Genomic DNA, 24795 nt, shown 5'->3' on the forward strand with positions numbered 1-24795 from the left:
CCTGCTGTAGAATAACAAATTAAGCCCAGGATTTTTTGCCTCCAGTTGGTCTTGCAAACACCATCCCATCTTGCTCTTCTCTAGTGGAAAAATAAAACAACCCAACTATTCCCAAAATGCTTTCCATAGGAAAATGCTGAAACAGGGCACTTGTGGGAGCTATTGTATGTCCCGATCCGATGTCGGGATCATTTAAATATCCCGATCCGATGTCGGGGAAGGTTTCGATATGATCCCAAGAGCGAGATTAAGACACAAACGAGGTCACATGCCGTACTGCCAGAACATCTTTTATTAGAAAAAGAAGAGTAATAAAGAGAATAGCGATAGGACAGTGTGGAACGAAAGACGGGAAATCAAGCAAGGAGTCGGGATAGGGCAGCAAGAATAGTCACCACCACGGGTCCAGCGGCGAGGTGACAGTGAGGGGTGGGCGAGGAGGTCTCAGTTGCTTGTTCCAGCGATGATGCGGCGTGGCAAGGTGTGGTGCGGTCAGGCGGTTGTCCTCTCTGTCTCTCTCTCTCCTCTCCCCCCCTTGCCCATGCTGGTGCTCCTTAAATACCCCTTCAAGGGCTGTAGTTTCCATAGCAATGGCACGTCTCTTCATGCCCCCCAGCACTTGGGGCAGGGACATGTTCGGGCAGAACACCGCTGTGGGCAGAGCGCCTTCACACAGCGGGGTTCCCAGAACCCGGTGGTCTTGTGACTGTCCTTGCAAACAATCTTTGAGACAAGTCCATAGTGCAGTTCCTCACATTGTATTTTATGCAATTAGCATTATGACACTCAGTTCCTCCGTATTTTTGCTTTTCTGAGTGATTCTTTATACCTTGTGTGTGTTCCCAGCAAGGAGGATGCTGGTGCTCGACTGCTCCATGAAGCTGCAGATGCTGGAGAGAATGCTAAGGTGGAGTTTCCCCGAGTCCCTCAATTGCTTTTCTGAGTGATTCTTTATACCTTATGTGTGTTCCCAGCAAGGAAGATGCTGGTGCTCGACTGCTCCACGAAGCTGCAGATGCTGGAGAAAATGCTAAGGTGGAGTTTCCCCGAGTCCCTCAAGGTACCGCAGCCCTGACTTGTTGTTTTCTGTGGTATTTCCATCAGTGAACCAGGATATTTGTTGGGGAATCAAAGCTGTGGGGAGAGGGTTATGCTTCTTCTGGACTGACTATTTGCTGTTTAGGTGACTACATCTGAGATACCTGTTTGGTGCTGCTTCCTAACCCAAATCCATATACTTCAGAAAAGTAAGAAACAAACCAGTCCACCTCTTCTCCAAAGTAGTTAGGGTTGGCATAATTAGGTAATGGTTTATCCTCATGATAATGTTCCTTGCTGGTGAGTGTGTAGGTGTCATCCTATGTGGTAAATGTGTGTATGAAAATCTAAATGTGTGCTTTCAGGTCCATGTCACTGGTTCACTCTCTGGTTTATAACACAGGTGCTATGTTATCTTGTCTCAAGCTGTTTTTCTTCTTTTGGTTGCTTGTCCTGCAGGTTTATGGAGCTGTGATGAACATCAACCGAGGGAACCCCTTCAGAAAGGAGGTGGTGGTGGACTCGTGGCCAGACTTCAAGGCTGTTATCACCCGGCCTCAGAGACAGGTAGATTGACATCGTTGTTTATCTTTGTTTCTGAGAGGTGGATCCAACATGACTGAGACCTTCTTCTCAGCTGTCTGAGAGCTTTGTGGATGGAGCTAGCTTTATCTGGGAAGCACATAACAGGGGCGGGAGGGAACTGTAAACTGCAATAGGACATCCCAGTGGGTGCCAGCACAAAGCCCACTATAGGGACTGCTGATCTTTCCTGAAATGTTCTGCCTGGTAATTATAGCCTAACCAAACAAATTTACAAAGTACATATTCTAATTGATGGTAATTACCCTGACTGCACTGACTGAAGATTGACTTGCATAGCTTACACTGAGACACATTTTACCTGCACTCACATCACTTCAGCAGACTTTCCTAGGATTCTTCGGCCTTTCTAGCTTTTATACAGACAGACAAAAAAAAGAGCCTTAGTGAGCTTGTGATGGGACAGATGTGACTACAAGGTGAAAGAAGAGTCCTTCTGCAATTTTTTTGTCCGGAACAGGCAGTGCTAAAGAGAAGCTGCGAAGGGGAATTGCCTCAACCCCTTCTGTCCACCATGATAAAGCAATCTCTGAGTTACATGAATTTGTGGGTACTCCCCCAACTCCAGGCTAGGAGAGAAACTCATGTAGTCTCATGGGGGGTACTATGAGTACTGCCTGTGCAGTTAAATCCTTGGCATTAGGAAGAAATTCTTTCCTGTGAGGGTGGTGAGACACTGGCCCAGGTTGCCCAGAGAAGCTGTGGATGCCCCCTCCCTAGAAGTGTTGAAGGCCAGGCTGGATGAGGCTTTGAGCAACCTGGTCTAGTGGAAGGTGTCCCTGCTGATGGCAGGGGGGTTGGAACTGGATGATTTTTAAGGTCCCTTCCAACCCAAACCATTCTATGATTCTATGATACACTCTTTGGGGCAACCAGCTCTCCTACGCCAGCAGTGCAGGAGTCAGCACAGGACATGGACAATTTCCAACTGGTAGTTTTGATGTTACCAAACTGTTTTTGAGACTAAGAGAATTTATCAGTATTGACAAGGCCAGGCTGTGCTATTTCAACTCAGAGGCAGACAACAGGCATTGGTACTATCTCATTTACCAAAAGACCTGGTCTAAACATGTTGACTTTGGTGACCAGATAACACTGCATGGTTTTCAGGAAAACCAGTTTTAAAGTTGAGCTTTGAACAATGAATTAGGTAAGAGTTTCAAGAAACTGCAACCAGACCTGGATTACTGTGCCTTGGGTACATGAGGACTTAATGCCAGTGATGCTTTCTCCTGTTACACCACTGTGGAGAGTGACAGGTATTTCTCCTGTCTTGCTCGATATTCACTACTGAAAGGGCCTTGGAAAATGTCCTAAAAGAAGCCACCATGAAACTGCAACCGTTTGTTAGATCTCTGGGGTTGGCTTTCAGGGAATTTTGATTCCAGTGTGAAAGCTGTGTGTGTGGGAAGTGGGAGCATTTTAAATTCTTCCATATTTTTTTCTCCTCAGAATGAGATGGATGACCTTGATCACTATATTAATGCTCATGCAGTTTTCTACAAGGAGTTACAAGCTTACCAGGAGCTGCTGGAAAACACAAATGCCATCAACTGGGGACAGATTTTTCAGATACAAGGTACAGTCCAGCCTTACTTGATTTAGAGGAAACAGAAAGATAAACCAGTTGCTTTAAAGTGTCTTAATGGTTTGCAGATCCTGCCATTCTGCTCTATAGAAAGGTTTCTTGTACTTAAGTAAAACACAAAATCTAGGATATGGCTTTTCTAGCTTTTGAATTTCATCCATATCATAGAATCATAGAAACATAGAATCATAGAATGGTTTGGGTTGGAAGGGACCTTAAAAATCATCCAGTTCCAACCCCCCTGCCATCAGCAGGGACACCTTCCACTAGACCAGGTTGCTCAAAGCCTCATCCAGCCTGGCCTTCAACACTTCTAGGGAGGGGGCATCCACAGCTTCTCTGGGCAACCTGGGCCAGTGTCTCACTGCCCTCACAGCAAAGAATTTCTTCCTGAGATCTCATCTAAATCTTCCCTCTTCCAGTTTAAAGCCATCACCCCTTGTTCTGTCACTATCTGCCTTTGTAAAAAGTCCCTCCCCAGCTTTCTTGTAGCCCCTTCAGGTACTGGGAGGCAGCTATAAGATCTCCCCTAAGCCTTCTCTTTTCCAGGCTCAACAGCCCTAACTGTCTCAGCCTGTCCTATCAGTGAATATCATATTCACTGTTACCATTTCAAGTTCAGCTTTCAATTAGATGGAGCAATTTCATTGGCAGAAAAGCATGTTTATTTATGTTTATTTTTGCTACTGACCGTAGGATTCTGTAGACAACATACAGAGTGAACGGAGCAGTAGGTACTGTGGTAATTAGAGGTCTAGTGAGAGCCTGTGTTTGGAAGTTGAACCCTGACAAGACCTAAATGGGAAACAATATACAGATTTTTAATGGTGAAGGTCACTATTAGTAGAAGAATTTGCTTATGGAATAGGTGGTTCCTCCATTATTGAAATCTTTATTTTAGGATGAGTAATTTACTGTGGCTCAAACAGAGTAGGAGTTAGATGGGGAAGTCACTTGGAGAGGGTTTGTGTCTTCATTTTTCTGGTGACTGGATTAGGTAAAAAGTGTGGGGCCTTCTGACCTTCATGTATGTCAAGCTATAGCCAGAGTGTGGAGGGAACCTAGTTAATAATTTTGGAGATTTCAAATACCTAGCTCTTTCCATTAAAAGTGTTACTATTGCACTTTATTTAAAAAATAAATTCTTTCTTTTTGAAGCACTTCAGTATTTTATCTTTGTTTACACAGGGCTCCAGGATGGAATATGTGAAATATCCAGAACAGTGGCTTTATCTAAGCAGGTGGATGTGAAAACATCCTCTTTCCAGATGGTTATCCATTCAGACCCAGACCTGCTGCCGGATGTCAGGCTTAAGTATGTCTAAGCACTCCATGTCATTTGTTGATGTTCTTACTATAGCAATGTATTTCCTGAAAGTACATTTAGATAAAAAATATCAGGAAGACTGCTAGGCTTTCTTTGTGACTGGGTCAAAAACCTGACTGAGGAATTGCTTAGTAAGGAAGGAACTATTCTCTTAAATACTTACCAATATTTTTCTTTAATCAGTCTATCACTTTTGCAGTTTTATATTCCAGAGTAGTCCCCAACCTCTCCTCTCTTTGTGTATACATGGAATCCACAGATCTGCTTTCCATCTCCTTTGACCTTCGTATGTCAAAGCTCCTTAGATTAGGTAGATAGATCTGTACTCTTCCTGTAAAGAATAAGGCACTTGTGGAGTGCATTGCATGGACTCAGGAGTTTATATAAATGAAGACCTAAAATGGAGAGGCACTGCCCTCTATAATTATTCCCATACCTCCAGCATAATGAACTCAGCTCTCTTTGACTCCCCTTTCTGATACAGACTTGGAAATCTATTTGGCTGGAGAAGACAGCTTTAGATCTAGTGTAGTTGCTTGGAGAATACGAGGCACAGCTTTCTGCCTAATACACTTTCTGTACTGTCTCTTAGGATGGACCCTAAATTAACACTGACTTGCCTGGACATCTCCCATGCCAGCCTGCTCAGCAAAACCTGGTCACGGGGGGGCAACCCAAGGAGCCAGAAGTACCTTGCTAATCTAATTTGCTGCTTCCCCAGTGTCTGTGTCTTGGATGACAATGGGTATCCCCTTTCTTGGAGCTTAACAGACCAGTTTGCCACCATGATTCATAGTTATACTCTTCCAGAGCATCGGAGGAAGGGTTATAGCAGGCTTGTGGCTACCACTTTAGCTAAGAAATTACATAGCTGTGGCTTTCCAGCACAGGGTAATGTCCTGAAGACAAACATACCATCAGTAACCTTGCTGAAAAACATGAATGCCCAGTTTCTTCCATGCTCATTTTTCAGAGTGATTCACACACCTTTTCATTTTTTAGCCAAATCTCACTTATAGTCAAACATCACAAACCTCTGTATTCAAATCAACTTTTGAGCACTGTTGTGGAATTTAATAATATGTGTGAGATCAGAAATCATACAAGAGGTTCCTGCAGAAGCCTAAAATAGAAGGCATTAACTGCTCATGACTTCTCTGCTCAGGGAAAGCTGTGCATGGCAAATCCAGAAGACTTAGGAATGGTTCTAAGTTTAATAGTTCAAATGTAATCGATACTCCGATCGTACTGCTTCTGACTGAAGAATTATTCCTTCTGTGTAGCCATTTTCTTGGATACCTGCAGCAGAATCCTTGAGCATCTCTAACTCCATCTATCTGTCTTAGTAAAAGTCTTCAAACCTCTCCTTTTCCTAGGATGGCCTAAAAGAGAGAAATGTGAAATTAAGAAGCAGAGAAACCTGCAAGGAGCAGTCTGAATTAAAGAAAAACTTTATAAAGAAGTGTTTTAATGTCCAATACAGGAACAAGTCTGCCTCCTTTCTACTGTTTGTCTCCTTTATGCTCAAGGTGCATATATACAAATCTGTCTGCCCGTCTTCTACTCATGGTAGAGCTAAACATGCAAAGACTGGATAAAAAGTCTTGCGGATTTTAACTTCAACACTTAGGTGTTTTATCACAAGAAGAAGGGCTTGCCAGAAGTCACTTTCATCAATTCTATCAGTAAATGACTCCAAATGCTCCTTCTGGAAGTGGAAGTAAGTCTCATTTTTTTTTTTCCACTTCAGTCTAAAATTAACTTAAAATTTGGCAGGCAGAAGCTGTAAGATATCTATGTTGTCTCTCAGTTGAGAGTGTCCTAGTGTGGTTGTGTGTTTCAGAGGAGTGACCACACTTTCTAGGGACATGACTAAAGCCTAGAAGTTGGGAGAATGCTTGGGAGCAACGAGGCTGCTGTCACTGAAGGCCATGGGAGGCCACATGAAAGTCCTTTATATGCCAAAGCTGATAAGGCTTTTGAACAGGAGGCTACTAGGAGGATGATGACATGACTAAGAGGTTGTTCCTTGAACAGCACAACTATCAAAGACAGCTTGTCTATGATATAAAATACAACAGGGGCTCTATTTATTTGGCCAAAGACAAGCAGTACCCTAGGGTACCCTTCCTGATCTGCAGCTACTGGTCCAGAAGGTAACAAATCTCCCATATGTCACATTTGTTAACCCTGTTCAGGTATCCCCAATGCTTCATGGTGTCTGAAATGACAGTAAGGGCAGGGTTCATTTAACACTGAACAAACTTAGGTGCCTGTTTAGGTTAAGTCAAATCACTGTCTAAGCTCTACTGACTCTTTTCAGGAGATCCTCACTAATGACAATGTAGACTAAGCTGCTACTTACTTGCCTAGACACGTGTATCTAGTCCAACTTTAGGCATCTTAGAATATTTGAGACACCTTCTTGATGTTCAAAGACCCAATGGGAGACCAACACTCTTCTGGGCTACCCATTGGACATCAACTGTCATAAAGCATCTCGAACAACACTCAAGATCTAGACAACTGAATTAAGTCACAAGGGCACATACAGACACTTATAGTTGGACACCTAAATTTATGTGTCTGAATTTGTAGCTGAATCCTACCAGTTGCATGTGCTTTTAACTAACAGCATGTGTCTTGAGGTACTACCAACACAGTAGCATGGGAAAAGCAGCTTTGAACTTTTTTCTTGCTGGAGGTCACTGTCCTTTGCTAACCAAGGCAGTTGATTTCAGAGGACATTCATAACTTTTAGTATTTCTATTGATTCCTGGTATTGTATAAATTACTAGTCTGGACCACCTCTTCCAGCACCTTGCAGAAGATAATTCAAAATAGGAGGACTTTTGTTTCACATCACATCTGATCTAGTACACTGATTCTCTTTTACATATTAAGAATCACTAGACTTTTTTATTAGTCAGTATTTCTTAACTTTCCATGTTGCAGCATGTCTATTTGCTAATATATCCCCAGAGAAAAGCAAAGTGGTAATGCAGTGGTGGTCTTCTAGTGATAATTTGCCTTGTGAGCAATTTGTCACTGTTGTGGAAACTACTTCCACCAGCAGTGCCTTCTGCTTATAGCAGAGTAGAGCAATAAGCATCATGCTATGCAAGTTCATCTAAAGAGCCTGGGTCTTGACTGGAGAATTGTACCAAAATCAGATGTTCACTGGAAAGTAAAACAGTGGGAGGCTTATTATACCATCTTGGTATTTAACTTTGACCTAGAGAGGTGTTGCACTTTCTTTTACACCTACGTATTTCCAAAAGTGTATGTGGATCCATCTGGATTCAAAATCAGATTGGATAAAACCCTGAGCAGTCTGGTCTGACCTCATGGCTGACTCTTTGACCTCCTGCAGTCCCTTCCAACCTGAATTGTCATGTCATCCCATGAGCCTGTGAATCTATTGGCATTCCAGTTTTGCACCACAATTTCACCTTTTGTATTTGAATGAATGTGTGTCTACACATCCCTTTCTGCTGTTTTCTGTTGAATTTGCTCTGTATCTCTAGTATGGTGTGACTGGAAGTGGGATGTGACTGTAAAGGGGATGTGTGTCTACACATCCCTTTCTGCTGCTTTCTGTTGAATTTGCTCTGTATCTCTAGTATTTGGTGGATATCTTTGTGCAAACATGTACCCAGCAGTGCTAGTAAAGTTCCTCGCAGACCTGAAATGAGTCAGTCATTAAATACTTAAAGGGAACTATTAAGATTTAGCCTTAGACTTGTGTTTATCTACTGAACTGGAAGGGGCCATGATTGCAGCACCTCACAGGAGTCAGGTCCGCAATAAAAGGAGTCCTGTTTCCTTTTGACAAGGAAATTAACTGAAGCCTGAGTGAGAACCAGTTTTTGCAGTCCTATTTGGCAAAGAAAGGAGAGCAGAAAGGTGGGGGATAGACCAAGGCAGAACAAAGAGTCCAGGTGGTGGAAGGGAACCCTGTAAAGCTGTGCGAATTCATTCCTAAATTTGTCTTGGAAACAGAACAAAAGAGAAGAGAGAGACAAGCCGTGGGGGAAGGGAAAGAAGATTTGAGCAGATAACCTAACCTTGTTTCTCCAACAGGCTATCTCTCTACTTGAGAGAGTGAACCATGAGCTTCAGGGCAAGGACCTTAGAGAGCCAAGCCAACAGAAAGGCTCTGAAGGAACTGGGAAGGAAACATATGTCTGTTCATTATGTTTTCTACCTATTTCTTCTGATAGCGGTGGGAAGGGTGTCCTTAGTCCTATATGAAATCTGAGTAATTAGCTCCATTGCTGTGAAGGTTTAATGCAAACAGCATATGCCCAGGAGGTGTATTGTAGAAAGCAAGAGAGGAAAAAGTGCATTCTACACATACACAGATTCAAGTGAAAAAGCAGATTGGTTAATACCCAAGAGACTGTTTCTTCCTCCAAGGTTTGCCTGTCCTCTAAGCTGCTGGCTTGACTTACATCGATACTGTCACTCAGATCTCCTTTGATTCAGACAATGTGGACTAGAAATGTAGCAGTGGCATATTGCTGGACAAACAGCTGCCAGGGAGCCTCTGAACAGCAGCTGTCAAGCTGCAAAAAATTCAAATAATGTGAGTTCTGACTTCATGTAGTTTCAAAGCTTTACACAGTATCCAACTGATTGGCTTGCTGGTTTTCTTCCTTACATCCTTTAGCATCACTAACAATGGGATCTAATGGGTTAACTAACAACTGCCCAGGTGAGTTGAGAAAGGTAAATAATTTATGTACATAGACCTTTGGAAAGGCCAGAGTGATACAGGGCTGGATGCCTGCAGGTCTTAAAGGATGCTCAAGGTATTCATGGGCTAATTCCAAGGTAACTTGACTTGCAAGGTGTATCTGACAAGGTGTATTAATGGAAGGCACTTCCTCTTGCTAAATCTATCCTGGAGCACAGTAGGAGGCACATGCCCTTGTAGGGCAGAAAAGATTTTGAATTATCAGCAGGTCCTGGACTAAAAAATTAGTAAATTTTCTAAAAGGAGGGCAAAAAGCTGGACTGACAAATTAAATTTCACTAATATTCAAATATTCCATTATTATTTTAGCTTTCTGAGTTTCACACTGCATTAAATTTAAGGTCACTTGTATGTGCAGTGCCAGTTCAAAGACACTATGTGGATCTGGGTCACTCCTACAGGCCTGACAGATTTGTTTTCAGAAAACCAAGCTACGATTCCACTTCATCAGGTTTTAAAAACTGAATATATTTTTTGAGCAAAGCAGGGGCTCCTGGCAGGAGGGAACTATTGACGTACAACAGGGAATTTCTGCAAGACCATAGAAAAGTGAGAATTGTAGGAAACAATAGTCCTTTGTTAACGTGTGAGCAGGTACCCAGATGTATACATTCCTTATTCAAAAGTCCATTCTGGGTTTAAGGCAGCTTAGTCTTTCAGGATATCTGAATATATCAAGTTTATAATCCTTGTCTTAAGTTCAGGTAAATTCTGCAATTACCTTCAATTAGGCCAGACATCTAGATTGTATATAATTCATCCCAATTAAACCACTTTTACAGAAGCTGTAAACAAATCCTATAGTTATCAAGAGGGAGAATTATTTCCAAGTAACTACATTCAGTGGTTGGTTGATTTAAAGGCAGAAAATAACTGTCTGATAAATGGGGATACCTCAGCAAAGAGCCTGAGGTGGTCATGAAGTGTAGGATTCTGTCATATGAAAAGCAGAATTTCAGGCTACCTAAGCAAATAAACGTCCTGGAGGAAAAAGCAGGGTCAGTTCAGACAAGACTGTTGACTTTTCAGTTGAAACCCCTCAATATATAGCCAGAGCAGGGAACTCACTGAAGCACTAATATGAGCTTCTATCTTCTTGCCTTTAGAAAGGTGTTGATAACAAGAACTTGAAATTCTCATAGAAGTGGATTTATCTTCTCCATCTACTCCTGGATGTATTGCCAGTTAATGGAAGAGCATGAGGAGTCATCTGCCATGTGAAGATGGCTTTTCCTTCACAAAAGGAAAAATAACAAACTGGAGTCTATAGACTCAGTACTGGAGCAGGCTGTGGCCACAGTCTAGACATTTTGATGTCCTTGCAATGGTTTCTCACAGAGCCATATATGATCTTGTGCCTCTTCATAACCCCTTCTTTTCTGCTCATACAGCCTCTATTCCAAAATGATATGAATTCTTCATAACTGGGATAATCACTTTTAGTTGCCAAAAATATTCGAGACAAATAAGAAATTACATGGTGGTGTGATAAAAGACCATCTATAGTAAAGAGAATTAATTATGCAGTATTTGAAGTTTTCCTCCTATGGCACTTTTAGGTGGAGATCTGTGTAGTACATGTAATTCTGCACCTGAGTTGAAGTTTAGACAGAAAGCACCACCACAAATGCTCATTGACTGCATGGTAGGAAGAAAAGCAAGGTTGTTCTAGCAATATCTAGGAGGAACCCTTCCAATCTGTGATGAGTAGGCTTCCAGTGATGTGTAAAGACATTGGTTTGGGGGAAATTCTCTCAGCAATGTCTTTTCCAGAAACTTTCTATTTTTCATAGGCAATAAGCACATGGTAAAGAGATGACTGTCATCATGCTTGGCAAACGAAGGCTCCCCTATGCACTCCATAGCGATCGCTCAGTAAACAATGTTGTTCTTTGCACCAATACTTGGTTGATGAGCCCTGATTTGTCTGGGTGGCACCCTGAGGATGCTGGACATGAAACAAGAGTATCACTCTACTCCCACACCGCCTACTGGGAGAGAGCAGATGTGGAGGCTTGAAGCCGTATCAGTTTAGGGCTATTTTGGCTTTCAGTCAATTTTAACTTCCTTTTATTGTTGCCAGGAGGTGGGAGCCCTCTGCCAGCTGGAATTTGCAGACAGTGTTTATGCAATATTTAATAGCAAGTCAGAAGGTTCATTACAAAAGCACCAGATATTTGCCATGGGTGCATGCTTTATTTACTGAGGTTATCCAGTTACAGAATATTCAGGAAAAAATCTTAATGACCCTCTGGACTGAGGCCAATTTGGCTTAAGGTTTTTCCTGAGAAGTGATCTGCTGTAAAAAGTACACGACTGTTATTTCTTTGCGTATGGTAGGCTCTGTTAGATACATCTATATTTGTGAAATAAATTTTCAGGGTTGTTTAACTTGTAGCATTGTAGGTTTTTCATCTTTGGAAGAGGGTCAACAGAAAATAGCAGGGAAATGAGAGAGAGAAATGATTAAAGAATAAATTGCCACTTTACAGATGCAAGTGTCATGTGGTAGAGGGAGAGAGTTCCTGTTTCTTCTCAAGATGAGGAGCGGTTGGTCAGTTGGTGTGTCTGACAGTAGTGTGCCCAAACTGTCCAAGGCAACTGGGCAGATCAACAGACTAAGTACTCTTGTGTTTATAACTGTGGGCATTTTTGGTGAATGTTAGATGTGAATGTGTGTCATGTTTGCAGTACTACTGGGTTCTGCCTTATTCTGAAGTGTGTGGGTCTCGCCTGGAGGAGTTACGACCTCCATGACCTTGTTCATTCTGGTGATCTTGCAAACATCAAGTAACTGCTATAATTCGTGAACAATCTGGCATTGCCATGTTTCACATGATGTCCACCTTCTTCTGAATTAGTAAAGACCTAGAAATGGAGGTTTAGCCTCTCCAAAGCTGGTGGCAACTGCTTTGTCAAGAAGTAGTGTAAAGAATAGGGACCTGTTTTGCTCATGAAGAAATAATTTATTTTCATAATTTTGTCTTCAGACCCCCAAGTGAAAAAACAGTGTTTAAAGAGTCATTTGTTTTTTTCTTTTTTTCTGAAATATTAGAGCTGGAAAAAGACTAAAAAATCCATTTTGATCTGATTCTATCTTTGAAGATAAATACATGGAAAAACCTCCTAGGTTAATGGAGGTTATATGAATCAATATGTGCAAAAATGGTTAGGTAAGATTAGCTGTTTTGTACATATAGAAACACTCTCTCAGGAAAACACAGTGCAGTAATATCACCTTCCACCTCTTCATGCACTGCGATCATGCTTTCAATCATCACATTCTTTCTATGGCTTCAGAATCTTTATTTATAAGATAAACACAAGACTTCTTGTTACATTGGATTTCTTATTTACTGAAATATAAAAGAAAAGTTTACCACTTCTTTGTAAAGATTTTCCTTAAAATTAAAAGGAAATTATTACATTGGAAGAAGTCACAAGAAGGGCAAATTTGCTCCTGAAAATAATAATGATGCAACCACTCATGCAATTTTTGGATTCTCATATTATTTTCACTTTTGAGTCTTTAATCATTAGTGTCTATCTAACAGTCTACAGTTGAACATTCATAGAGGTTTGAAATATCTACACTGCCTGAAACATGTACATGGGGCTTATATGGCACAGGACCTGTCATCCCATCCTGGCAGCTGAAGGCCAAGGAAAAGATCTGAGAGTATCTAAACTGATGCTAGAGGCTTGGGGTTAAAGCAATTGAATTGTGCTCTGTATATCAACTTTAAAGTGGGTTGAATCTCCTCATAATTATTTAATTATTTACAGCCTAATGATCAGAATCTTCTTTGGGCAAGGAGACAAAGGTATATGAAGAAGTGCTGATATGAAAACCGCCAAACCAAGGGAATGAGATCAAATGAAAGGGAATGTTCAGAGGAGTGTCTCCTTTGAGGAGAAGACATGAGTGTCTTGCTTCAACACCTGCTCTCAGGAGAAATGACAGAACAGGAAATATTGTCCTCCTATTGTCAAGTAAAATGGCCAACCTAAGAAAAGCTGAGATTTAAGGTATACTACAGATGGTCAGCACTGATTACTGCCCAGGCAGAAGCAGGGACTGAATGCTCCTGAAGAGGGAAAGGATTAGGGAGAAAAACCAAGGGGAGGAGCTGCAATGAGCTATTGGGGAACATCAGTATCTCCAACCCTGCTTCAAACCGATCTGCCTGCCAAGAACAAACAACCCTTCTCTTCTGAAGATCTGAAACTCTGAACATCCCACATTCACCGCAGAGGCTCTGCAGAGCTTATCTTTAAGCAGGATAGTACAAGCTAGGCATAGCTTCATGGTCCATATGTCTCTTTGGAGAAACCTGGGCTTGGGAGCATTTCTGGGGAATACTCTTCTAACAAAAACACGTTACCAAAGGAAAATTGAAGTAAGAAAGTGAAACCTGATGGTCTGTAGTATTTATCCCAGATTAGGAGATCTAGTAGGTTGATCCATGAGTCATCAAGTAGTCCACAGTTCTGGTCCACTTCTGCCCTCCCCCAGTAAATAAAAAAAAACACCACATTGTTTTCAAAGTACTGGAAACCTTCTTTAAGATGTAGTGTTGTGAATTATTTTGGCCAAAGAATTAAGAAGGCAGATATAATGAAAAAGTAATTTAAACATTTTTTAAACAAACTGTTGCTGATTAGACCTCTAGGAACGTGTTACAGCACACAATTTATAAGGTTTGGGGATGACGTTAAATGAGATAGCAGGGCTGAGGTCCAGGTCTGAGATAGAAACTCCAGGGGGAAGGTGGAAGGTAAACCTCTGCAGAAGACTGGTGAAGAAGAGGAAGAGCTCCATTTTGGCAAGAGTCTCACCGGCACAGATTCTCCTCCCTGGAATGAAATACAGAAGAGCCATAAGAGAGTTAATGGAAGCTGTTTCTTCAATAATTGGAAGAAATTAAAAAAAAAAAAAAAAGAGAAAGTGGAAAATGTGCTATGAAATAAGACCTCCAGGGAGTTCCCAGACCTGGCACTCCCTGGATGTGCTTTCAGCTAGGACACCTAGACTGAAATCTGAAAAAGGAGGCCTGTGAATTGACAGTATCATAAGCCCTTTTATAAAAAAATAATTTATTATATGATGGATAGTGAGTATGACAAGAAGAAGCCTTATTAAAATATCATGCAGAATTACAAATACACAAGTGGGGTCTCTAAAAAATGCAGAGTGTTATGGATAAGATAGACAAGTTAGCCAGAGACTGACCTATAGGAACTTAATTGAGCAGAGCCTGCAAAGTAGGAGAAATACCAGGGAAGGAGCAGTCATTGTGAGGGTTGGAATCTCCCATGCTTTGGCACATGGTTTAAGCTTAAATGAAGGTCATGCTCTGTGGAAGCCTCAAAAAGCAACTCCTTTCTGTGCTTTGATTTTACACAGAATTTAGGTTTTTATATATGGTAACTCCTCTTTGTTGGCACAGAATATGAAGTCTTGATCCCAGCCAACATTATTCATGGCTTTTTAAAAAGGACATGCAAAAATGAAACATAATTCCCTAGGAAAGATACAGAAGCCACCTTTCCTGTGTGCTTTGTCTGTGGTCATAGGCAACGCAGCTGGGTATGGTAAGAGTCAGACACAAAGAAGCCCAGACCATAGAGCAGTTGTGGTCTACAGATTATAATGCAGAAATGTGTTATCTAAATCACCAAAGAATTTGCTGAAAACCTCCTTCATATTTAAGGAGTCACTACAAATTCTAGGTTGTAATCACTGAATACTAACTGAAAAAATAATAACATCCAGAGGCTGGAGGAATTAGCAGCCATTCGTGAATACTCTCTGCTATCAGAGATGTGCCCTGAGAAATCTGTGAAATATAGGTTGTGGAATGGTTCCATGAAAAAGACACTGTGGAGGCTTCAGTAACAGACACTGGTACAAATAGTTCTGGTCTAAGATCTGTACTTGCATCAGCAGTAAATGGAAAAGAGAAGGCACCTGCTGAAAAAGGCATGAAAGCATCTTTCTTCACAAATTTCCCATTGGCATCAAGAAAGTGCTCAGGATAGAACTGCTCTGGTTTCTCCCACTGTGATTTGTCATTCAGGACAGAGGCCAGTAAGGGGATGATGTAGGTTCCCTGCAAAAAAACACAGTGGAATTAAACCATGGACAAATATTGTGGTAGCAGTAATGGCAATAAGACTTGAAGATTGTCAGCCTGGAGAAAGAGATTATTCTGACTGCTGTTATGTGACTTCATTGAAGTCACATGTGACTTCATTGAAGTCACATAACATGTGACTTCATGTTTCTCAGGTTTGAGAAAGAAGAGATGCTAAAAGAAACAATCCTGTAGGTATCTCACCTTGGGAATGAAAAAGCCTTGGAGAGTGACATCTGCAGCAGTCTCATGAGGCAAATCCAATGGCAGGATATTAGCAAACCTCTGAATTTCATGGATGACAGCATCTGTATATGGCATCTGAGTTCGATGCTCGATCCGTGGGGGGTTTGACCCTATCACTTGCTCTATCTCTTCTTGGACCTTTCCTGTGGAAAGAATAAACTATAAGAAAGAGACAAGGACTCATTCACCCCTGAGATATTCTGTGCTTGACTGATGTAAAGTGTAAAAGACCTTGAGTGAAAACCATAAATTCTCCTAAGATCTTTTTTTCCTTTCAGAAGTAATGGGAGGTGGACAAAACTACAGTGATGGGAGGTGGACAGATCTATAGAGTTTGTTTATTTCTTTACCAATAAGAAACCTAAAGACTTGTATTTTTCTGCCCTCTCTTCTGCCTAAAGTTTATTTCTCTAAGAGGTGTCTCAAAAACTCCACTTGACTCCTGACAACCCTGTACCATAAACTGAAATGCAGATGGCAGACAAATTCCCTGAATTTTTTCAGGTATTTAAAGTCTCGGTACAGTCCATTTAACATCTGCATGGGCCTTTGATTTATCAACAGCTTGTTTCTGAGGGAAACCTGGAACAATGTTGTTGGCCAACACAGAGTATCTCTCTTCTTTTTTAATTAATGAGATTTTACTGAGCAAAGGCCCTGGCCCATATGAACTCTGTTTATAATCTACTGGTAGGCTGATCACTGTGCCTCTCACTGGGTCTGAACTACAGGGCAGAGCAATATTTGGATAATAATTAGCTGAAAATCTTGGCTTTTTTGTAACTTAGAGTATTAACAGATTTGTTGACCCTCCAGGTTCCCATTTAGTTCCTAATACACTGAGTGTAACAGAATCTGTCATAAAACCACTTACTCTGAATTTCAGGATACTTTAGCATCAGCAGAAAGCCCCAGTTTAGTGTGGCTGAAATTGTCTCAACACCAGCAGTAAACAAATTGCTCACCAAACTTAGCAAGTTGCCATTGTGGAAATATCCATTGGTAGTGGATTTCTCCTGGAAGAATGGTTTGAGATAAAAGGATGAAAACTTAAATCTTTCCATTTGAAAATGCAATTTACATAGATAAACATTTACTAAGTAATAAAACCTGTATTTTAATAAAGTGTGAAAGACAAAAAAAGAGCTTTGGGCTTGTACCTGGAGCAGTGTTAACATAGATTTTATGTTGTGCATGGTCTTTGCCTTTACTGGGGCCATCTGCAAAGGGAGCTGGTTTCTCTATGAAGAAGGTAACCCTGAGACCCCAAATAAGGATCCCAGTAAAGTCCAGGTAGTGCTTTAGTTCTGTAATACATTATGTCTTTGAAAGAGCCGGAAGGACAACAGAGAGAGCAGATAAAAAGATGCAGCCTCTGTAAAGATATAGATACAGTCTGAAGAAAAGCATAAAAAAGAATGAAGGTTTGCTGATGAAATGGAGTTGGAACTGCAACAGAATGAAATTATTTGTTCAACTCTACCAGTTCATGATATATGTTTTGTCAAAGATAGATTCCCTAAAGAAATACAGCTATAATTATAAGGAGTGAAAGGAAGTTGTAAATGTCTTCATAGAACCAAAAAAGTTGGAATAAATGAGAAAAGATTCTGTTACCTCCTGCTGTTTAACCAGGAAAGCATCAATAAAACTTCTTTGATCATTTTTGTCCAGGGTTTTGAGATGTTCAATGAAGGTAACTTTTACATAAGCATGGAATTCATCTCTGTTTTTGAGAAGAATCTTGTTAGCTCTTAGGAAGAATCCAAGCTGTGGGAACATGTTGTACATCTACAAGAGTGAAAGATGTTAGAGAGAATTTGCCAGCCACAGGTCTGAAAACACTACAGAAAAAAAAAATATATTTATTGTGCCATTCTGCAGGTACAAAGACAAAGACTTCACATTAATATTTTGTCCTTTAGAACATGAAAAAGTGACTGGATGAGTTCATGGTAGAAAAACCATCAAGGACGACTGAGTACCATAGAAAACTCTCACCCTCAAATTACTATTTTGCAGGAGTAGTGTAGATGTCAGACTCAAACACCTGCCACTTGCCACTAGGCAGATGGAAATGTTGGCCAACAACTTTCTTTATTGTTTTAGCCAGTTTTTCCAGTGACTTTTTTTTTTTCTATTACAAAGTCTAAAGCAACAGAAGTGAATGTGGTGTGCAGTAGCATTGCATGTGAGTATCAGAGAGTATTGATTACTCATTGAGATATTTCAGTGTACTAGAATAAAGAAAAAATAGATTTTTTTTTATCAGGGCTCCTTGTACAGGTAGACCACATAGAATGGTTAGGGTTGGAAGGGACCTTAAAGATCATCCAGTTCCAACCTCCCTGCCATCAGCAGGGACACCTTCCACTAGACCAGGTTGCTCAAAACCTCATCTAACCTGGCCTTAAACACTCCCAGGCAGGGGGCATCTACAACTTTCAGTGTCTGACCACCCTCACAGTGAAGAATTTCTTTCTAATATCTCATCTAAATCTCCCCTCTTCCAGTTTAAAGCCATTTCCCCTTGTTCTATCACTCCCTGCCTTTGTAAAAAGTCCCTCCCCAGCTTTCTTGTAGGCCCCTTCAGGTATTGGAAGGCCAAAGGCTGTAGCTTCTCCCTGCCCTATGTTCTGAGAGTCCAGTTTTACCTGGTCACTCTAAGTGTGAACCATATTTTTGGGGAATGTTGAGCTTGCTGTTCATGCACTATATGATCTGATTTTTTTTAGTCCAGATTTAGCACTCTTCAGACTATAGCTTCAGTGTGTTTTTGAGAGACTGGAGGTTTGATTCTCAGCTTCAAGATTCTCAGACTGTCTCTCAAGCTTTGTTTCGCCCCAGAAAGTGCTTGTAAAACTATTATCTCTCTGGGTCTCAGATTCTTCTGTTTAATAGAAACAACAGGCTACCAGTATTACTGTGTTCCTGTGACATCCAGTGGCAAAAGAAGAACTTTTATCATTACCGTAACCAAAGGTTTCCCAGCAAGCCGCACGCTTTCATTGGTCAAATGGAGAAGTCTCAAAAATCTGGAGTCTTTGTAGTCAAATCGTTTTCCAAGTAATATTGACACAATTATGTTAGCAACTGCTGCATTAATTATTTTACTAGCATCAAAGGGCTTTCCTATACAATGAACAAAAGAATATATTACTTTGTGACAAGAGATGTAATTTGTAAATGTCAATTTAATACTAATTATTCCTATTTATTGGTTATAATTGATTGTTATTATTGATTATTATTCAATCATATAATACCATGGCAAGACACAAAAATGCCAGAGGAGCCAAATTCATCAAACTGATTCAGCCCGAAGTACATTTCTTAAAAGAGCTGAACTTGAGTTCTTGAGAACTACTGGTAAGCCTCTGGGTTCTTGAACAAAACCTTGGAAGTTTGAAGTATGACTCATCTACCCACCTTCTTGTGACCTAATGGTGTCTGCCAGACACCCATACTCCTCCACAATGCGGTCCTCAATGGCCTTTTTTCCCATTCCAAAGTCTCGTAAGGTTGTGAGAGTAAATCTTCGCATCACCTTCCAGTTTTTACCATTAGCAAAAACAAGCCCTGTCAAAAAGAGAACATTTCAAGGTGGCAGAAGATTTTAAATAACTAATTTGTAGACAATAGGAGAGCCTAGTGACAAAACCTTCTTACTCCAGCTACAGGAAGCATCGTGCTCACAGGCTCTCGTTCTGCTGGGGGACTTCAACCACCCCAACATCTGCTGGAAAAGTAGCATGGCAAGCTGTAGGTAATCCACGTCGTGGTTTTAAACTAAAATATGATAGTCTGGGACTAGATAAAAGGGAGAAATTTTTTACAATGGGGCTGGTGGAGCCCTGGTCCAGTTTGCCCAGAGAGGTGGTAGAAGGCTCATCCCCGGAAACAATCATGGTCAGGCTGGATGGAGCTCTGAGCAACCTGATCTAGCTGAAGAAGTCCCTGCTCACTGCAGGGAAGTTGGACTAGATGATCTTCATACGTTCCTTCCAAGTCAAACTATTCTATGATTCTATGAAATAATATAGGTATTTAGTAGCAGTCACTTTTAAAACAAACTATATTACATCTGTCTGAGGAAAAAAAAAAAAACAACCAACTTTCTCTTAAGTATTTTCAAGCTTCGAGAATAGGATTATTGCATTAAAATGACAAGAATAAACTATTTAAGAGTTATTTAATCAAATCTAAGAAGAATATCTCTGAGAGACACTTGTCACTGAAGGAAAGAGGGCATTGGAAATTCAAGTTCAAACTGCTGATCATCATACTTTGGAAGTGGAATTGAACTGAGATCTCTTGTCTCTGATGATTGGAGGAGAAATCTTGACTAGGAACAAATATTTATATAGTTTAGGTAGCATCTTAACACCTCCTCAATCAGTTTTTCACCAGAATTGTTACACCATATAACTATCTACTTTAGCTAATTTTTTTTTTTCTAATTGAAAAATAAGGCATAAAGAAAGTTTAAATGCAGTAATCTGATCAAAAGCTGCAAGTGTTAAAATATTAATAGAATTATTCTTGAATTTGTCCAAGGGTTTTTGGAGATGTAAATATGAAACACTCATGCAAAATTAGAATTAAGTTTGGGTGTGAAATCTCATTTGGAAACCCAGTCAGTATACAGTAATTAAATTATCCCTTATTAAAATAAATCCCCTATTCTGTGTTTCATTTTATTGTCACATTCAGATTTTAAAAGTACTATTCACCACTTGAAATGAGAAGCAATGGTATAATACTAATTTCAGGAAAAGGAGGTTCTATGGTAAGCCCAAAACAACAGATGTCCAGAAGCATACCACAAGAGCTAGAAATGCTTTTCCTGGCATGCTTGCCCTTCTTCTAGGTGCTGAAAGTGATACTACCCATTATCTGTCACTGTGCTTATTGTTATAGTTATGGTTATTTTGTTGTCACTATCAGTAGTTTCAAATTTAAACATTTCAAAGTAAATGAAATTGCTCCTTATATCCAATGCCTTATATGGTCTCTGATTAAAAGTGATGTGCCAGCCTCTGCTTCTTCTGTAGGAAGAAAATGTTTTGAATAAGCCAAGCTGATGAAGAAAAAGAAAATCAACTCACCATTTCCTTTAGTCAAATCTTCAAAGATTGGGATTTTAGGTCTCTCTGCAAATGCATCTGCCTGGTTTACAAGAGCTTCTTTCACTGTTTCATACCCAGAAATCACTACTATTTTCCTTAGTCCCATCTGAACACTGAAGACTGGACCATATACTTTTGACAGCTGTCAGAAAAAGATAACAGTGATTTACAGCTTTTACAGTTTACAAAGAAATTCACCACCTTTTCAGTGTTGCTTATTTTCCTGTCTTGCCTCTAAGTTACTAAAATATTATATATTTTCCTAAGAACAAAGAGAATTGATTTAAATAATGTGAATGTGCCAGACATTATGATGGCTAATGACTAAATGGCACAGTCAGGAGTGGAGTCCCATTGTCCTGAACTGAGCAGAAGTGTTAACATATGTTAACCATGTATCAAACCCACTCCTTATTCAGTTCACTTTTGCACAAAATTACCACAAAAATAAGGTGAACACTTGTGATTAATTTGAGAGTTGCTTAGAAACCTAGATGCATGAAGTTGCAGTGAAGGGAGAAATTATTATAGTGAAGAATGAATCTCACTTCATTCAAAGTTTTCTGCACAAATAACAAGTCTCCTGTCCCTTGCTAAGGCTCATCTGTGGATGCAACACATGGGGTGCAATAGGAGAAACTCTCTGACATCTTGGACTATGGGGCTTGGTGATATGTGTAATTATGGGACCAACAGAAAAGATAATGACTACCTGTAGGTAAGTCCTGTAGGGTCTCTTCAAGTCAAACAAGTGCAGATTTCCAATGATAGGTAATGCTCTTGGTCCTGGGGGAAAATTCTTTCTCCGGTGGTTATTCCAGAAGCCTCCTATTTTCAAAATGGATAGAAAAATCAGGAAGAAAAATAAACCAAGGGAAGTGCAGCTGCTCCAGTCCATCTCTATTCAGCCAAGTATTTGCTGCAGAAAAGAGAAAATGTGGACTCTGTATCTCTGTCTTCCTGCAAAATTTTCCTTGACAGATTCTTGTACTAGTCCATAACGCTCTTTCCCAGTGAAGGGTATGTTTTTCTTGTGATTGGTGACTGATTTTGTTCTCTTCCCCTGTGCTTGCTAATGAATCTTCAGTATGGTACAGAGGGCAGTAAATGTTTGCTAGCCAAGTGTGTGTGTAACTCACTGTCCAAGAATGAAAGTCCAAGAACACGGAGAGCCACAGTTCATCAACCTGGTGTTTGGTATAAAAGTCATCAATTCTTCAGGCTCTTCAGTTTACTGATTAGTTATATTTTCATCATTAGTGCAGTCACAGCTTTGATACCCTGAGAACTGAAGTCAGAATGCCAATGCCCAAGTGATTAATGCACAGGGATTTATTTTTTTTAAAGTGCTTAAGAATTGGTATAACTTTACTTCCATTGAATTCATTGGGAATAAGCAGTGTTTGATTCCTACTTTGCTCTGGAAAACCAGGAAAGTTCCTCCTTCATGGTGGAGATGGAGGGAGAGGATCACAAAGCTGTTTTCTGCTGGTTCCCTAACAGCTGAGTCCACCAAGTAGCCTTCAGAAAGGTCTGATCTTCTCCCTAAATGTTTCAGCAGCCCCTGATGGAAGTTCCTGTAGGAACAAGGGATGCTGGGCCCCTCTCTTCTAGTTACCCTTGTCTGGAGAGCCTCAATATTTCCTTTGTTCTACAGAAATAGGTCAATTCTCTTGATGACATGCCTGAAATTCAATTCCCCTACACTGATGCAAGACCAGGTAATAGGAAAAGCAGTTACTGCAGAGAATTAATTCTGTTGCATTTGCGTCTATCTGTCCAGAGAAAAGTTTGTATTGCTTTTTGGGGATCAGTGACTGCCTTAGAGAGAGAGCTCTAAGAAAAAAAAAACCACCAGAAGTTGCCTCTAGCATCATCAGGCAACCTACCTGTCCAGAGAAAAGTTTGTATCACTTTTTGGGGATCAGTGACTGCCTTAGACAGAGAGCTCTAAGAAAAAAAAAAACACCAGAAGTTGCCTCTAGCATCATCAGGCAAGTTCTTTTCAGATCCATGATGTGCAGATTTCCAGTGATGGGTAAAGGCCTGGGTCCTGGGGGGAAGTTTTCAATTGTGTGGCTCTTCCAGACATGTTGTCTTTTCAGAATCAGTAGGATAATGAGTATAAACGGTAACCCTACAGGAATAAGACTGACCCAATCCATTGCCTTTCAGCAAAGGTTTAGCTGGGAAGATGAAAATTCAGGCAAAGAATGAAATCTCCTGTCAGAAGTTCAGTGTTTCAAGCATCAATGGCACTTCTACACATACAGAAATATGAGCTTCACCTCTAAGAAGTGGTGGAGATGTATGTTTGGAGTTTTGCCCTTGGAGGATGCCTAGTAGGCAATCTGACCACCATGTGCACTCACTTTACCCTATTCTGGTTACTGTTTAATAGGTGATGTCTAAACTAGTCCTGTGTGTTGGCAGAGATGTCTGTGGGCATAAATCCAATTTAGAAACAGAAACTCAAACAGTCATAAACTTAGAGACTTGGAGGAGGTGGGAGAAGAAGGAAGAGATTCCACTGATTGCTCAAGGTTTCCCTTCTCTTTTATGGAAGGTCTTGGGGATGCCAGGTCTTGAAAAGAGAAGAAGCTCAGCTGACTAGGGATATGAGACTGTTGTGAGGATTCCTCTTGAATAACCTGAATAAGGATTTATGGCCTTGATGCACTGTGGTTCCTATAGATGAAAGCCACATTGATCAGAAGTACTCAAGAGAGGAAGAACTCAGATCCAAGCTCCTCTGAGCTAGCTGAATAATTTGTTGTGACACACGTATCTTTGTTTTACAGGAGTTCAAGCACAGTGAAATATAGGGTCAGACTGATCTGGTCAAATGGTGAGATGTGTATTGATCTGATAGCCTCAGCTTCCTTTGGAGTGAATAGAGGGCAAGGGGCACCTTCTGTTCCAAAACCAGAAGCTGAAACTGGTCAGATTATCCATGTCTTACATATTCCTGGTTTTCACATGATGGTTGAGACTGGAAGGGAACTCTGGAGATCATCTGGTCCAACACTGCTGCTCATCAGGGCAACCTAGAGCCAGTTATATGGTAGTGCCTGTATCTTCAGATGTGGCAATTGCTTTTGGCATCCAGCTGTAACCATTTCAGGAAGAGAGGTGTAGAGAAGAGCTTGTATGATTATCTCTGAATGGGGAACCAAAACTGAGGGGAAAATTGAGAAAAGGTGGTCCCTCTTGATTAAGGAAAGAGGGCTGAGGTACAGTCTGACCCGTGTCTTAGAGTCTAAGAGAGTGAGCAGCAGAGAAGGAGGTATTAAAGGAAGAAGCCTGGAGCAGAAACCATCCAGAGCTTTCATTGAGACTGACCAGAGAAGAAGAGCTACAGCCTTCAGAGTAGTGTTTGGAAGAGATTTCTAGTAGAAGTGTAGAGAACTAAATGGTATATGACCTTGAGGCTAGAATGTGAAGGCTGTGTGAGGTGAGATGCCCAGGCTGAGCCCCTTGTTCTTGAACCCTTAAAATGTCAAGATCCCTGCAGAGATATGACCAAAGGCATAGGAGTCAGTCACCCAAGAGATGGGGGTGTGGAGACTAGAGGAAAAGAGTAGGGACACCTGGCTGGGAGCCTGGAAGAGGAGCTAGAGCAAGCCTGCTCTTGTACTGCCTGCCTCAAGTCTGCTGATGCCCCCAAGGTCTCTGCAGGAAAGACCAGGACATTTAACCTACCTGGAAGGTGTCCTGGAAAAAGTCCAGGGCCTATGTCCAGCTATGTGCCAGTTGGCCTATTTCTACTCCACCTCCCCAAGGGAGGTAAAAAGGCACTGAGAATGTCATTCTTTCCACATATATTTGGGATTTAACTATTAACAAAGAACGAGTCAGATATTGATTCTTGAGATGTGAAAGGAAGCAGCAATTTTGAGTTGTTTCCCAAGAGAAAGGCCCAAGGTTAGATCTGTGCAGAACATGCACAGCATTTACGTGCCTGTAGA

The 24795-nt window shown here is 40.8% G+C and overlaps 2 protein-coding genes across 3 annotated transcripts; one reads left to right on the forward strand and one right to left on the reverse strand.

Moving 5' to 3' along the window:
* The first annotated feature begins 982 nt into the window (after nucleotides 1–982).
* GLYATL3 (glycine-N-acyltransferase like 3) lies at nucleotides 983–5575 on the forward strand. Its single transcript, XM_010162146.1, has 5 exons — nucleotides 983–1060; nucleotides 1498–1605; nucleotides 3094–3220; nucleotides 4418–4544; nucleotides 5149–5575. The coding sequence occupies exons 1-5, from the start codon at nucleotides 983–985 to the stop codon at nucleotides 5573–5575; spliced, it is 867 nt and encodes a 288-aa protein (XP_010160448.1).
* An 8409-nt stretch (nucleotides 5576–13984) lies between these two features.
* LOC104520448 (cytochrome P450 2K6) lies at nucleotides 13985–22992 on the reverse strand. Of its 2 annotated transcripts, none has more exons than XM_029083535.1 (9): nucleotides 22807–22992; nucleotides 20807–20969; nucleotides 19128–19277; nucleotides 18670–18830; nucleotides 17316–17489; nucleotides 16573–16714; nucleotides 15657–15841; nucleotides 15287–15428; nucleotides 13985–14172 (listed from the first exon to the last, which is right to left on the reverse strand). In XM_029083535.1, the coding sequence occupies exons 1-9, from the start codon at nucleotides 22990–22992 to the stop codon at nucleotides 13985–13987; spliced, it is 1491 nt and encodes a 496-aa protein (XP_028939368.1). The 2 variants fall into 2 exon arrangements, with proteins under 2 accessions (XP_028939368.1, XP_010160445.1); XM_010162143.1 differs by lacking the exon at nucleotides 22807–22992 and adding an exon at nucleotides 21540–21725.
* Between the last annotated feature and the right edge of the window lie 1803 nt (nucleotides 22993–24795).

Source organism: Antrostomus carolinensis, unplaced genomic scaffold, assembly GCF_000700745.2.
Source record: "Antrostomus carolinensis isolate BGI_N321 unplaced genomic scaffold, ASM70074v2 scaffold7312, whole genome shotgun sequence".
NCBI lineage: Eukaryota > Metazoa > Chordata > Aves > Caprimulgiformes > Caprimulgidae > Antrostomus > Antrostomus carolinensis.

Bases quoted from the DNA above. Each gene is read 5' to 3' on its own strand.
- GLYATL3 (XM_010162146.1), top strand. From the start codon at position 983: ATGCTGGTGCTCGACTGCTCCACGAAGCTGCAGATGCTGGAGAAAATG. The intron at 1,606-3,093 runs GTAGATTGACAT...TTTTCTCCTCAG, and splicing joins TCACCCGGCCTCAGAGACAG to AATGAGATGGATGACCTTGA. The intron at 3,221-4,417 runs GTACAGTCCAGC...TTGTTTACACAG, and splicing joins ACAGATTTTTCAGATACAAG to GGCTCCAGGATGGAATATGT.
- LOC104520448 (XM_029083535.1), bottom strand. From the start codon at position 22,992: ATGGATTGGGTCAGTCTTATTCCTGTAGGGTTACCGTTTATACTCATT. The intron at 17,490-18,669 runs GTAATGATAAAA...TCACTCTTGTAG, and splicing joins CTGGGAAACCTTTGGTTACG to ATGTACAACATGTTCCCACA. The intron at 14,173-15,286 runs GTGCCTTCTCTT...ATTTCATTCCAG, and splicing joins TTTCATGCCTTTTTCAGCAG to GGAGGAGAATCTGTGCCGGT.